We start from the raw sequence: 14,823 nt of genomic DNA, 5'->3' as shown, positions 1-14,823 counted from the left end.
GAAAATTTAGCTTTGATCACAGAAATAAATTACATTTTAAAATATATTCAAATAGAAAGCAGTTATTTTAAATAGTAAAAATATTTCACAATATTACTGCTTTTTTTTATCAAATAAATGCAGGCCTGGTGAGCAGTAGAGTATTCTTTAAACACATTAAAAATCTTGGTAGTGTATCTGTATGGTAGTGTAAAAGCATTACGTATAACCCACTAAAATCAATCGGCAAGAAACAAGACGAACACTTCAGCAATAAGACACTAAATTTTTTAATAAACATAATAAAAAGAGATGCAATATAAAAATCCAATACACAGCATTGCCATTAAAATATCTAAGCGCTGAATGCCACAATTGTCTAGAATTGATCAGAATTAAGTATTCCAGACAGCCATGTAATAACAACACTTAGTGCTGACTATAAAAATTGATTAGATGTTTTTATAAGAAAAATTGTGCTAATCAGATTGTTTTGGCTTTGATTATGTCTTCTCTAAAACCACATGATATGCATTCACTGTTAAAACCTAATATTTTTGACAGCTATATTAGCAAAGATGAGTTCTGACATATGCTTGAATACCCATTTCAATTTTGTAAGCCTTATGACTCACTGGTAACACAAATGGGATTTTCATTGCACGATATATGCAGAGAATGGACTAGAGAATGGATTCAGTCAAGGAATTTTTAAAGGACCTAGACAGAAGCATCTGGCTCAGAGCTTTACATTATTTACAATTGAACCTTCACAGGGGAATCCACCTAGCTACACTATTAAAGATTCATGGCATGATATAGTTTATATACAGATCTAATGCATAAGTGTAAACAGGTCTCCTGCATTTAATGAACAAGACCTAGTCTCTACTAACTTGAAAACCAAGACAAACAAGGTGTCTGTCAAGTTTGCGTTAAAAATGTTTTCTGCTGCATAGCAGGGAATCAGACGCCACCTTAAATGTAGTTTAACATGCTTGCAACAACATTAGTGCTAATAAGAAACACTCAAAGGCAATTAAATCAGCTGTTCTTACTAACTAACTGGAGTTGGAATCAGGGGAAGGCTTTCAGGGGAACTCAAACAGGTGGAGATGCTATTCTGGGCAGTGGATAGCTCTTTCCTCCCAAGCAGTGTCAGAGGAACAGAAGAAGATTTCCTGGAAGTAGATTGTGTTCTACAATAATGACAGAATTGGAGCTGTAAGGCTGTATATTCTGGCAAGAGGCCCGTGCTAAACAAAAGTAGCACTCAAACCCATGACTTCAGACTTCACACAGGAGAGGGGCAGAGGTGTTTCTAAATGTACACTCACTGTTAGCACAAATACCCTCTTCTCTACCCTTTCTATGTGTTTCTCCTTCCCTTGAGTGCAAGGCCTAGAGACTGTGGACTGAGGTGAGCGCTCAGGCCGTGTTGAAACCATTTTCCATCCAGCAAATAAATGAGTTTACTGCTAAGATCAATAGACGCTCCTCTCATCCTCTCTGATGGAGAGTAAATGCGAGGTTCATTGCACTGGACACTAACACAGTGACCCAGTCCTGCTCTAATGAGTTTTTATCGACTGCAACATTGAAGTTCCCAGCTGTAACTTATCAGGGTTAGTGCATGCTTCCAGGCATACAGGCTGGGCCACTTCCAATTGCGGCAATCTTCTCTCCAAAGGCTGCAGTATTCTTTTCCGCTCTTCTCATCTGCAGAATTCCTCTGTTCCTTTTTCTTGCCCTCTCATGTAATCTCTTTTTTTCATCTTGTCTCCTCTCTTTTCAACTTTTCTTATCTCCTTGTCTCATCATTACTCATTTCTCCATCTTGACTCATCTAATTTCATTTATTGTCTCATCTTTTTTCATTTGACCTAGTCTTGAATTCTTTCATCTCTTCTCTCCTTGTCTCTTTTCTCCTCATGTCATGTCTCCTTGTCTCTTCATTTCTCATTTCTTTTCCTCTTGACTCCTTGTCTCATCTCTTTTTATCTCAACTTGTCTTCTTGTCTCATTTCCTTTTACTCATCTATTCTCTCATATCCTTGTATCTTTAGTTCTCTCATCATTACTCATTTCTTCTCCTCTTAAATCATTTTAGCTTATTTCATTTTTTCTCCTGTCTTCTCACCTCATCTCTTCACTTGTTTCATCTTGTTTCTTCTCTCCTCTGGTCGTGTCTTCTTGTCTAATCCATACTTATATTGATTTATTTCATTCATTCTGTCTTTTCTCTTATCTTTCTCCTTTTCTCATCACTTTTTATCTTGTCATCTTTTCTCTTAAATCCTCATCTCTTTTATTTTCTTATCTTCTGTCCTCTTGTCTCTTTGTCTCATCTTTACTTATTTCTCTGTTGACTCATTTTTTCATATCTTGTCTAATCTTTTTTCTTATTTGACCTAGTCTTGTATTCTTTCATCTCTTTTCTTGTCTTGTCTTCTCATATCTTCACTTCTCTCATGTTGTCTTGTCTCTCCTTGTCTCTTTTCTCCTCATGTCTTGTCTTCTTGTCTCATCTCTTTTTATCTCAACTTGTCTTCTTGTCTAATCTCCTTTTATTCTCCCATATCCTCGTATCTTTAGTTCTCTCATCATTACTCATTTCTTCTCCTCTTAAATCATTTTAGCTTATTTAATTTTTTCTCCTGTCATCTCACCTCATCTCTTCACTTGTTTCATCTTGTTTCTTCTCTCCTCTGATCTTGTCTTCTTGTCTAATCCATACTTATTTCTCCTTATATTGATTCATTTGATTCATTCTGTCTTTTCTCTCATCTTGTCTCCTTTTCTCATCACTTTTTATCTTTTCATCTTTTCTCTTATATCTTCATCTCTTTTATTTTCTCATCTTCTGTCGTCTTGTCTCTTTGTCTCATCTTTATTTCTCTGTGTTGACTCATTTCGTTTCATTTCTCGTCTAATCTTTTTTCTTATTTGACCTAGTCTTGTATTCTTTCATCTCTTTTCTTGTCTTGTCTTCTCATCTCTTCACTTCTCTCATGTTGTCTGGTCTCTCCTTGTCTCTTTTCTCCTCATGTCTTGTCTCCTTGTCTCTTCATTACTCATTTCTCTTCCTCTTGACTTCTTGTCTCATCTCTTTTGATCTAATCTTTTCTTCTTGTCTCGTCTCCTTTTGCTCATCTAATCTATTTTCTCATATCCTCATCTCTTTAGTTCTCTCCTCATTTCATCTTATTTCCTCTTCTGTATTCTCATCTCTTCACTTGTCTCATCTTGTCTCTTCTCTTCTCTGGTCTTGTCTTCTTGTCTAATCCATACTTATTTCTCTTTTATTGACTCATCTAATTCATTCTATCTTTTCTCTCACCTTTTCTCTCATCCTTTTCTCATCACTTTTTATCTTATCTTGTCTCTTGTCTTTTCATTTGACCTAGCCTTGTCTCATCTTTTTTCTTATATCTTCATCTCTTTTATTTTCTTATATTCTCTCCTCTTGTCTCCTTGTCTCATCTTTACTTATTTCTCTGTTGGTACATCTTATTTCATTTCTTGTCTCATCTCTTTACCTAGTCTTGTATTCTTTCATCTCTTCTCTTCTCTTGTCTTCTCATCTCTTCACTTTTCTCATGTTGTCTCGTCTCTCCTTGCCTCTTTTCTCCTCATGTCTTGACTCCTTGTCTCATCTCTTTTGATCTCATATTTTCTTCTTGTCTTGTCTCCTTTTGCTCATCCCGTCTATTTTCTCATATCCTCATTTCTTTAGTTGTCTCCTCATTACTTATTTCTTCCCTTCTTGGCTCATTTGATCTCATTTCTATCACTTCACTTGTCTCATCTTGTCTCTTCTCTCCTCTGGTCTTGTTCTCTTGTCTAATTACGTAGTCTTGTCTCCTCTTTCCTCTTATATCATCATCTATTTTATTTTCTCATCTTCTCTCCTCTTGTCTCCTTGTCTCATCTCTACTCATTTCTCTTTGTGTTGACTCATCTAATTTCTTATCTCATTTTGTCTCTCCTTTTTTCATTTTACCTTGTCTAGTCTTCTCATCTCTTCACTTCTTTCATCTTGTCTCCTCTCTCTTTGTCTCTTTTCTCCTCATGTTGTGTCTGCCTGTCTCTTCATTTTTATCTCATCTAGTCTCTTTGTCTCATCTCCTTTTGCTTTTATTCTCTCATATCTTCATCTCTTTAGTTCTCTCACCTTGTCTCTTCTCTCCATGTCTTTTCTCCTTGACTTTTCATTACTCATTTCTCTTCCTCTTGTCTTCTTGTCTCATCTCCTTTTGCTCATCTATTCTCTTATAACCCCATCTCTTTAGTTCTCTAATCTTGTCTCTTTTCTCCTTGTCTCATTTCATTGTCTCATCATGACTAATTTCTCTTTGTGTTGACTCATCTCATTTCATTTCTTGTTTCATTATGTCTCATCTCTTTTCATTTTGACTAGTCTTGTATTATTTTAGTTTTTACTGGTCCAGTTTCTTGCCTTGTCTCCTCATGTCTTGAATTCTCTCATCTTGTCTCCTCTCTCCACTTGCCTCATTATTATTGATTCCTACTTGTCTTGACTCATCTCATTATATATTTGTTTTATTTTTTCTCTGATCTCGATTCTTATCTCTTTTCATCTCATCTGGTCTCATCTCTTTTTATTTTTCCTAGTTTCTACTCATCCAGTTTTTTGTCTTGTCTCCTCAAGTCTGAAATTCTCTTATCTTGTCTCATCTCTCCACTTGCCTTATCTTTGATTTCTTCTTGTCTGGACGCATCTTATTTCATATTTAATTTTTTTCTTTCATCTCGTTTTTCTCATCTCTTTTCATTTTGCCTAGTCATGTCTCATCTCATTTAGTCTCTTCTCTTGTCTCCTCATGTCTGAAATTCTCTCATCTTGTCTCCTCTCTCCACTTGCCTTATCTTTGATTTCTTCTTGTCTGGACGCATCTTATTTCATATTTAAATTTTTTCTTTCATCTCGACTTTTCTCATCTCTTTTCATTTTGCCTAGTCATGTCTCATCTCATTTAGTCTCTTCTCTTGTCTCCTCATCTCTTCAATATTCTCATCTTGTCTCTCCTCTCCTCGCCTTGTCTTCTTGTCTCATCATTTCTCATTTCTTCTCATCTTGACTCTTCTAATTTAATTTCTTATTTTATCTGTCTCTTGCCCTTTCATTTTACCTTCTTCATCTCTTTTCACAAGTTCACCTACCCATCCAGTCCAGATGGATAATGGTAATAAAACTTGGCTTGCTGTCCTTAATGGAGACTCAAACCTGAGGCTCGGCTTGAGTGCAAGTTCAACCCCCCCATTGTGGTATTACCTAGAGGAAGAATAGCAGAAATAAAGGAGGATAAGGGGAGGTAGAGGGATGCCGGAAGAATTGACACTGGGACGGTGCAGTGAGAGCTGCTTATATAAGCTCGTAATGATGATTGACAGGACTGAATGATTAGGCTCCTCCAGAACCTATGTTTGGAACTTCATTTATTTTCTCATTTAGTCTCTTCTCTTATTTTGTCTCATTGTCTCGTCATTACTCATTTCTCTTTGTGATGGCTCATTTCATCTTGATTCATTTCTTCTCTTATCTTGTCTCTTTGACTCAGCTGTTCATCTCATCTTGTCTCATCTTTTTTTTTTTACTTGTCCAGTTTCATATCTTGTCTCCTCATGTCTTGAATTCTCTCATCTTGTCTCCTCTCTCCACTTGCCTTATCTTTGATTTCTTCTTGTCTGGACGCATCTTATTTCATATTTAATTTTTTTTCTTTCATCTCAACTTTTCTCATCTCTTTTCATTTTGTCTAGTCATGTCTCATCTCATTTAGTCTTTTCTATTGTCTCCTCATCTCTTCACTTCTCTCATCTTGTCGCTCCTCTCCTCGCCTTGTCTTCTTGTCTCATCATTTCTCATTTCTTCTCATCTTGACTCTTCAAATTTCATTTCTTATTTTATCTGTCTCTTGCCCTTTCATTTGACCTAGTCTTGTCTTATCTCTTTTCTTATATCTTCTTTCTCTTTTCACGAGTTCACCTGCCCATCCAGTCCAGATGGATAATGGTAATTAAACTTGGCTTGCTGTCCTTAATGGAGACTCAAACCTGAGGCTCGGCTTGAGTGCAAGTTCAACCCCCCATTGCGGTATTACCTAGAGGAAGAATAGCAGAAATAGAGAAAGAGAAGGGGAGGTGAAGGGATGCCGGAAAAATTGACACCGGGACAGTGCAGTGAGAGCTGCTTATATAGGCTCGTAATGATGATTGACAGGACTGAATGATTAGGCTCCTCCCGAACCTATGTTTGGAACTTCATTTATTTTCTCATCTTGTCTCTTCTCTTATTTTGTCTCATTGTCTCATCATTACTCATTTCTCTTTGTGATGGCTCATTTCATTTCATCTTGATTAATTTCTTCTCTCATCTTGTCTCATCTTGTCATGTCTCCTCATGTCTTGAATTCTCTCATTCTGTCTCCTCTCTCCACTTGCCTCGTCATTTTTCTTTCTTTTTCATAATTTTTTTCTAGTCTCATCTCTTTTCATCTCATTTCGTCTCATCTCTTCTCTTGTATCCTTCTCTCATCTTGTCTCTTCTCTCCTTGCCTTGCCTTATTGTCTCTTTTCTCCTCATCTTGACTTTTCTCATTTCATTTCTAATCTCATCTTGTCTCATCTATTTTCATCTCTTGTCTCATCTTTTTTTATTTTGCCTAGTTTCACCCTACTTCCTCCCTTCTCTCATTTCGTCTTTCTTTGCTTTCATCTTACTTTGTCTCTTCTCATCTCATCTCTTATTTTGTATTCCTTTATTTTTGTATTCTGCTCACAACTATACTCCCTTTTTTTCCTCTCTGTCAACCTGCGTGTTGTTTTCCCCGTCCTGTGATACCTGTTTTATGGTGTTCCTCTCACTTCAGATCATCTCTGTCAAACTATCCATGCTTGTCACATAATGGCTGAAATTACAGAAAATCACACTGAGTGTCTGTGTCTCAGCTCAACTGGTTCAAAGGGTTAGCCATTGAGGGAACAGTCAGTCAACCGTGATCAAACAAACCTGACAGCCATATTAATCTTTCCTTATGTCCACCTCCACAGCACCACTGAAACAGAAAAGACAAACCTAAAGGACTGTTTGGTCCTTTCACTCAGATAGCTGATGTATTTTTTCTAATAATAACAAACAGCAACAGCTCAACTGAAACTGCACTTCATCCGTGTGTTTGTATTGTAACAACATGATGTTCCCTTAGAGTAATCACAATCACTTTGGTATGTACCAGACACTGAGTCAGTCAAATACACTACTTAAAAGTACCAGTTGACTTTCCTCCAGAAGTCTTTAGTTTGAAAAATAGCAAAAAAAAGGATGATGACCGTATTTGGCTGCACATTTAGCCTCAGAATGTCCCGAGGGAATCAACGAGCCTCTTACCTCTGATGCAGATATGCAACCCACACAAAATTTACCACCTGGGAGATGGACTGCAGTGACCTTGGATTTTCGGTTAAAACTCCAATGTTCCCCATGCACTGCAGAGTCTGCGTCCAACTCTGCTGCCTTTAATTACCCTGCAAGTTGGGTCATTGTCTTTCCCTCCATCTCTCTCTTTCTCCTGCACACACACACACATTAACCACATGCACACAAATGCTCACACCACTGAATCACTCAGGATTCATTAGTTCTAGAGGACACAAGTTCCTGTAACTTCAATAGAAGTAAGTCACTTTTCTCATGAATATTCATTCCCGGTGTCACAGGGGTGGGGAGTCGAGGGGATGTCAAGCCTCAGCTGCTGGTTCATTTCACAGCGCTTATTTGGGGACTAAGCTATATACAGAGCCTATAACGAAAGACCAGACACCTTCTCAGACAAGGTCGATTTGTATATAGTAAAGTAAATAGCAAAGTCTGAGATGATTACTAATTTAATATGATATGATGAGAAAAAACAAAACAATGTTAGTCTATGTTTTGGGGTGATTACAAAATTGGCAAATCTTTCGTATATTTTTTTTAAGCGATTAAAAAAAGCCCTGTAACTCAATGCAACAATGCAGTGTAGTCTGATTCAAGAACAAATGATTCATATGAACTGGTTCTTTTTGGTGAATCAAAAACACTACAGACTAGATGCGATATTTTTTTTAAATGAATTAATTAATGTAAAAAAAAGTAATAAAAAGTAATAAAAAAGTTTTGATGAGCTGATTAGGATTTCTAATATGATTTCTAATATGAAGTATTTTTAGAAGTACTGTATAACAATATATAGGCTAACAAATATTAATCTGATATTATACCATAAACATTTTTATTTATACATATTTTACATGTAAATGTTATATATATATATATTGTATTTTTTATTTTGTTATATTATTTAATTATTTAGATTTTTTTAATTGTTCTGATTCTTCAAAATGCTGAACCTTTTTGTTTACTTACAATAACAGTCAAAAGTTTTTGAACAGTACGATTTTTAATGTTTTTTTAAAGAAGTCTCTTCTGCTCACCAAACCTGTATTTATTTGATACAGAAAAAACAGCAAAATTTAGAAATGTTTTTACAATTAAAAAAATGTTCAATTATTCAAAATATTCAATTTTTCTATTTGAATATATTTTAAAATGTGATTTATTCCTGTGATTTCATTTTGTTTTTATCACATGGTCCTTCAGAAATCAATTTAAAGCATCCTTGCTATATAAAAGTATTCATTTCTATCAATTCTTTCTCAAAAATTATACTAAATCCAAGCTTTTGAATGGTTTAGTGTATAATGTTGAATCCTGGAAAAAATTACTGTTTTAAATATTGATAATAATAGTAATAAAAATGTTTCTTAAACAGCAAATATTAGAATGATTTCTGAAGGATCATGTGACACTGAATCAAATAAATGCAGGCTTGGTGAGCAGAAGAAACCTTTTACTGTTCAAAAACTTTTGACTGGTAGTGTATTTAAAATTCAATTTTTTTCATCTTTGATTTTCAATGAGGCCTCAAATTGTGGACCCCACTACGTATATGCATTAAATAAAAGCCTGACGTCTCAAACACATTTTAAAAGTCGCCACACACTCGGTAAAAGCATCAGAGTGAAAGACCTTGGCACTTCATACACTACATCAACAGTATTCTTTCTGTCTATCCGCAAATCAGACCACTTCCTATTTACTGAGTAATTACTGTTGCAGAAACGAACATTACATAGAATGATATCCTTGGCGGTAAACATTAGTGTCCTAGTTTTCAAGGAGTCTTAAAACTATCTTTACTCAGAAGTCGTGTCTGCTCCTTTCAATGCGGCAAACTGTCTACAGAGCACGCTTTAAATGTTCAAACCAAAAGCGTATGAATATGAAAGTGATGTGGGGAGAGACCGAGAGCGCAAAAAAGATTGAGAAGGATTTTCTCTTCTACCCCTAAAATCAACCGAAATATAAATTATTCTATTTAAACTTAAATCAAAAATTCTCACCACCCAGTGTGAGGTATTTAAAAACAGTTCAGGAACTGCTTAAATGTACAACTTATAACTACAAAATCCTGTCTTTTCTGTAAACAACTGAATTGCACATTGGGACTGAATAGTGCTTTGGTCTGCAAGTCTTACTTGTGGAATCTTCAAGAAGGATAATTGTATGTGAAAGTCAATGTTTATTATCAGTATGCAGGATTTTCTTATTTATGGCATTTTGTCACTTCATTAATAGGAAACAGCAAGACAGACGCTTTTATTCAAAGCGACTGTGTTCTCTGAGAATCGAAACCATGACCTTGTCCATCCGCAGTGGTGGGGTGAACTCACAATAACTGTCAATACAGCTGACTCTGCAGTCACATCCAACAAAGACGCTTCTCTTCATTATTCATTTAACTCTAGATCTCACACTCAACATTGATTCACTTGTGTATATACATAAATAACCACTTCCACACTTGCTCTACAAGTCCCTTGTGTTCACTCTCAACTCATCTGAAGCAACAAAATATGTCCTTCTACAGTGTGGCAATGTGACAGACATGCTAAAAATAGGTGTTGTAATTCATTATAGCCATTATTGTGGATTTGTTTTGTGGTCTAATCATGCACGGTATCTTTTTAGCTTCATATTCTTTTCATTAAACTATTTGTTTCTAAATTATGATCTAACAAAACATCAGGTTAAATGCACACTGTGTGAGAATGTAGCCCTGAAAACAGTGTGGTTTTACATCCTAGAATAATGATTGTTTTTAATCAAGTGGACGGTCTATATTAGACTTGCTGCATAAGTTTGATATGTTATATAGGAACAGTTTGCTCATATTTTATAGCATTATAAATTAATAATAAATGGGCTGGCTCAGCAGGAGCTGTGGTGCAGCCAGTAGTGCACAGGTTTGTAACAAAAAGCAAGAAAACAGCTCAGATACAGATTCTCAGATTTTTGTTTTTTAATATAGGCCTATCTTACGTATAAAAAAGTCTATGTAAAGTTTCTTCTCCTGCTATTCTGTAGACTAGAGAACAGCAATAAAAAGTTCCATCCCTCTTTTTCCCAGAACCTACCTACTGTCCTGTTTAATAAAACTCATAAATAAACAATTGCTGTGGCTTGTTGTGAAGTGGAGCCTGTATAAACAAAAGTCATGTGATAATATAATACGCATAATGCTTAGTGGGATTATTCATGAAAAAGACTCACTCCATTTGAACTGCTAGTGAATCTACTAAAGCAGTCACAACAAATGATTCTTTTGAGCCGGTGAGTCACGACACCGGTTCTTTACATACAGCGCAAGCAGATAGTTCGAATCCCGAGCGAATGACTCTTCTGAGTCGGTTCTTTTTAGTGAAGCAAAACCACAAAGTATGCAACAAGGGCAGTTCGATTTCTGAACGAACGAATGACTCTTTTGAGTCGGTTCACTTTTTTGTGAATCAAAACATTTATGAATCAGTCGGAGCCGCGGTATTGATGTAATCTGACTCACTGAACCGCAGTTTATTGCTTGCTTTCGTGACGTCTGAATTGAAATGAACCCAGACGTGTGTTATGTTGCATTTAAAGCTTGTAAGACTGAGTTGTTCATATGACATTTGTACGCATTGTTAGATCAATCAGTAAAATTTAGTAAAAAAAACAAAACAAAACAAAAACATATACTTATATAAATTACAAATGTATGTAATATATATATATATATATATAAATTACATTTATACAGCCTTTAAAAGTCTCTGTAAAGTCATTAAAAAGCCCACCTTATAAAATTAACACGCATTTCTAATTTGGTAAATCTTTTCTGTTGAAATCTTAATGTCAAATAATGAATTAATCAATTTCTTTATATTTTTTCTTTCCTTTCATACTTTTTTAATATAGGCTAATTAAAACATTTCTTCTTTTAAAGTACAAAAAGAACCGACAATGTAACAATTAATGAACCAGAATCGTTAAAAAGAATCACAATTCACTTGCGTATCATTTAAAATCCTACACACGGCTTTAACACCTTTTCCTCCTTCACACACGTTATGACTGATTACATCGTCCGTAAATGGGCAAAAGGGGGTTACTCTCCGGAGAGAAGAGCTGTGAGTTGCAGAACAGCTGCTTTTATTCATGATTTGTAACTATCGTTGTTGTTTTTTTCTCCCACACACAGATTCAATCCTCAGGGGAAATAAGTCACATCAACATTTGCATTGACTCCAAAGAAACAGCCAAACGTCAGCGGTGCCCCGGCAACATCCAGAGCTCGACTCAACTCCTCCAGCGATGGAGCCTGAACTCTGCAGCACACTTATATACACCAGTATGTCTTCCTATCTGTTGTTTTACACATTTATCTCATTTAAAATAGAGTAAACAGCTCGTGTACAATAACATAATCCGATAAAGTAACCTCTCCTAATCTGTGTTTGTCATAATAGGCTATCTGACGCTGATTCATCGCAGCCTAAATAAAACAGAAATGCGGTTTGACTCAGGTGTACCCTGATTAGAAAGAGCGAGCAACCTCTAAACCATTTGATTAGAAGTCCGCATTTCTGTTTTTAAAAGAAAAGCGGGTTAGTAAATGTATTAGCATCAACTTACGCAGATGTAAAGCAACAGGCAAGATGAGGCAGGCGTTGCAGAGGAGAGGTGTCATCCTGAACAGATCCCAGTGCACAGAAACTGAAGGGAGTTCAGTCAGATGTGTGTTCATTTAATAGAAACTCAGAGCTTCAGCTCGCATTGCGCTGGAGTGATGAATGATTCACTAGCGCTCGTATCTTGTAGTAAAGGGGAGGAGGCTGCGGGAACACGACTGACTTGACTGCTCAGAGGAGGTTTGTTTCAAGCACAACTTTTCATTTCACTCACGCATTACTACACGCTGGTCTACATACACTTTCATTAATAAGTCATCAGCAAACATTACATAATGGTAACGTCAGTAGCCCACGTACATACACATTAATATTTGAAAATATATATTTAACTACTTGACTGTATATCGACTAATGCTCTGTAATAAAATGTGGTACAGTGACACTAATAGTTATTACACTTAAGTTACATTCGGTTACACTTTATTTTAATGTTACAGTCGATGTAATTATACTACATTTAAGCTGTATACTGCTTAATGTTAATATATTATTAATTGTTAATTATAATATTATGAATTATTATTTAGATATCACGTTTAAGGTTTTTTAAACTCACAAAGGCAATTTGCTATTAAATGTAACTTAGAAAAAAATGCTTTACTGCATTTTTTAAATGATAGTTTTGTAGACATTGATGTACTTAATATTGTACCAAACTATGGTAATATTTTATTTTACAGTGTCCTTGTTACACATATTGCATGTATTTACTATGGTAATAACAGTAAATCATGAATAATTACATGCAACTAACCCAAATGCATTTTAAATGAACATTATTTAGTGTTATGTATTATTTAGTCTTAAATATTTAGTACATTGATGTAAATATTGTACCAAACTATTTTAGTGTCCTTGTTACACATATTACATGTCTTTACTATGTAATAGCAGTAAATTATGCATAATTACATGCAAGTAACCCTAATGCAGTTTATAAATGATCCTTTTTTTGGCAAATTTAAATATTTAATACACTGATGTACTTGTCAGAGTTCTACCACAGCAAGATCCACCAGCCACGCCCCCTGAAGACACACACACACACACACACACACACACACACACACACACACACACACACACACACACACACACACACACACGTTCACTGTCACCTGATTACTAATTACTCACCTGGATCCAATCAGCTCCCCTTTATATACCCGGACTGAATCATTCCTCCTTGTCTGATCTACCGATCACACCCCTGCATGCTCTTCCCGTGGACGCTATGGTTTCCTGGTTCCTTAGTTGGATTTACTTACCTGAACGCTGGACATCTCAGATAAGAACTATCACCTCAATACCTGCTTCAATATACTTACCAAACCTGTTAATAAACTTACCTTTTATCTTATACTCTCACCTCCGTCTCTGCTTCCCTCTGTGCTGTGACAGTACTAAATATGGTATCAAACTATGGTAATACTTTATTTTAGTGTCCTTGTTACAAATATTACATGTATTTACTATGGTAATAGCATAATTATGCACAATTACATGCAGCTATCCTAATGCAGTTTTTAAAAGAAAATTTTTCAAAGTTTTATGCATCCTAAATATTTAGTACATTGATGTACTAAATATTGTACCAAACTATGGTAATATTTTATCTGACAGTGCCTTGTTACACATATTACATGTATTTACTATGGTAATAACAGTAAATTATGTATGATTACATGCAACTAAACCTAATGCAGTTTTTAAATGATAATTTTTTTAGTTTTATGCATCTTCAATATTTAGTACATTGATGTACTAAATATTGTACCAAACTATGCTAATACTTTATTTTAGTGTCCTTGTTACACATATTACATGTCTTTACTATGTAATAGCAGTAAATTATGCATAATTACATGCAAGTAACCCTAATACAGTTTATAAATGATCCTTTTTTTTTTTTTTTGCAAATTTAAATATTTAGTACACTGATGGACTAATGGTATCAAACTATGGTAATAGTTTATTTTAGTGTCCTTGTTACACATATTACATGTCTTTACTATGGTAATAACAGTAAATTATGCATAATTACACACAACTAACCTACTGCAGTTTTTAAATGATCATTTTTTAGTTTTATACATCTTAAATTTTTAGTACATTGATGTACTAAATATTGTACCAAACTATGATAACACTTTATTTCAGTGTTCCTGTTACACATATTACATGTATTTACTATGGTAATAGCAGTAAATTATGCATAATTAAATGCAACTAACTCTAATGCAGTTTTTAAATGATCATTTTTTAGTTTTATATATCTTGAATATTTATTTTGTTATAATGTCCTTTTTGCACATATTACATGTATTTACTATGGTAGTAACAGTAAATTATGCATAATTACATTCAACTAACCCTAATGCAGTTTTAAATGATCATTTTTTAAATTATCTTTTTCTTTTTTTATCATTTGGTCTAAATACTAAATATTGAACCAAACCATGGTAATACTTTATAACAGTGTCCTTGTTACACATTATGCATTTACCATGGTAATAAAAGTAAATTATGCATAGGTACATGCAACTAACCCTAATGCAGATTTGAGCATCTTAAATATTTAGCACATTGATGTTTTTTCCTCAAGCATTTATACTTTCATCTCTGCATGTTAACTTCAATTGATTTTATTCATATATATATATATATATATATATATAAAAAACACACAAAGTCTTACTGAACATTGAACAA

The 14,823-nt window shown here is 34.7% G+C and overlaps 1 protein-coding gene across 1 annotated transcript in view; it reads right to left on the bottom strand.

Annotated features, from left to right (window-relative positions):
- nrn1la (neuritin 1-like a) overlaps nt 1–12,186 on the bottom strand; it is a 37,134-nt gene extending 24,948 nt beyond the window's left edge. Inside the window, exon 1 of the mRNA XM_073850666.1 lies at nt 12,053–12,186. Within this exon, the coding sequence (XP_073706767.1) occupies nt 12,053–12,164 (112 nt within the window). The 5' untranslated portion in view covers nt 12,165–12,186. The remainder of the gene's footprint in view (nt 1–12,052) is intronic.
- Between the last annotated feature and the right edge of the window lie 2,637 nt (nt 12,187–14,823).

The sequence above is a fragment of the Garra rufa genome, chromosome 11 (assembly GCF_049309525.1).
Source record: "Garra rufa chromosome 11, GarRuf1.0, whole genome shotgun sequence".
In the NCBI taxonomy this organism is placed as follows: domain Eukaryota; kingdom Metazoa; phylum Chordata; class Actinopteri; order Cypriniformes; family Cyprinidae; genus Garra; species Garra rufa.
Note: the sequence above shows the minus strand (reverse complement) of the source record. Positions and strands in the feature narration are given on the sequence as shown.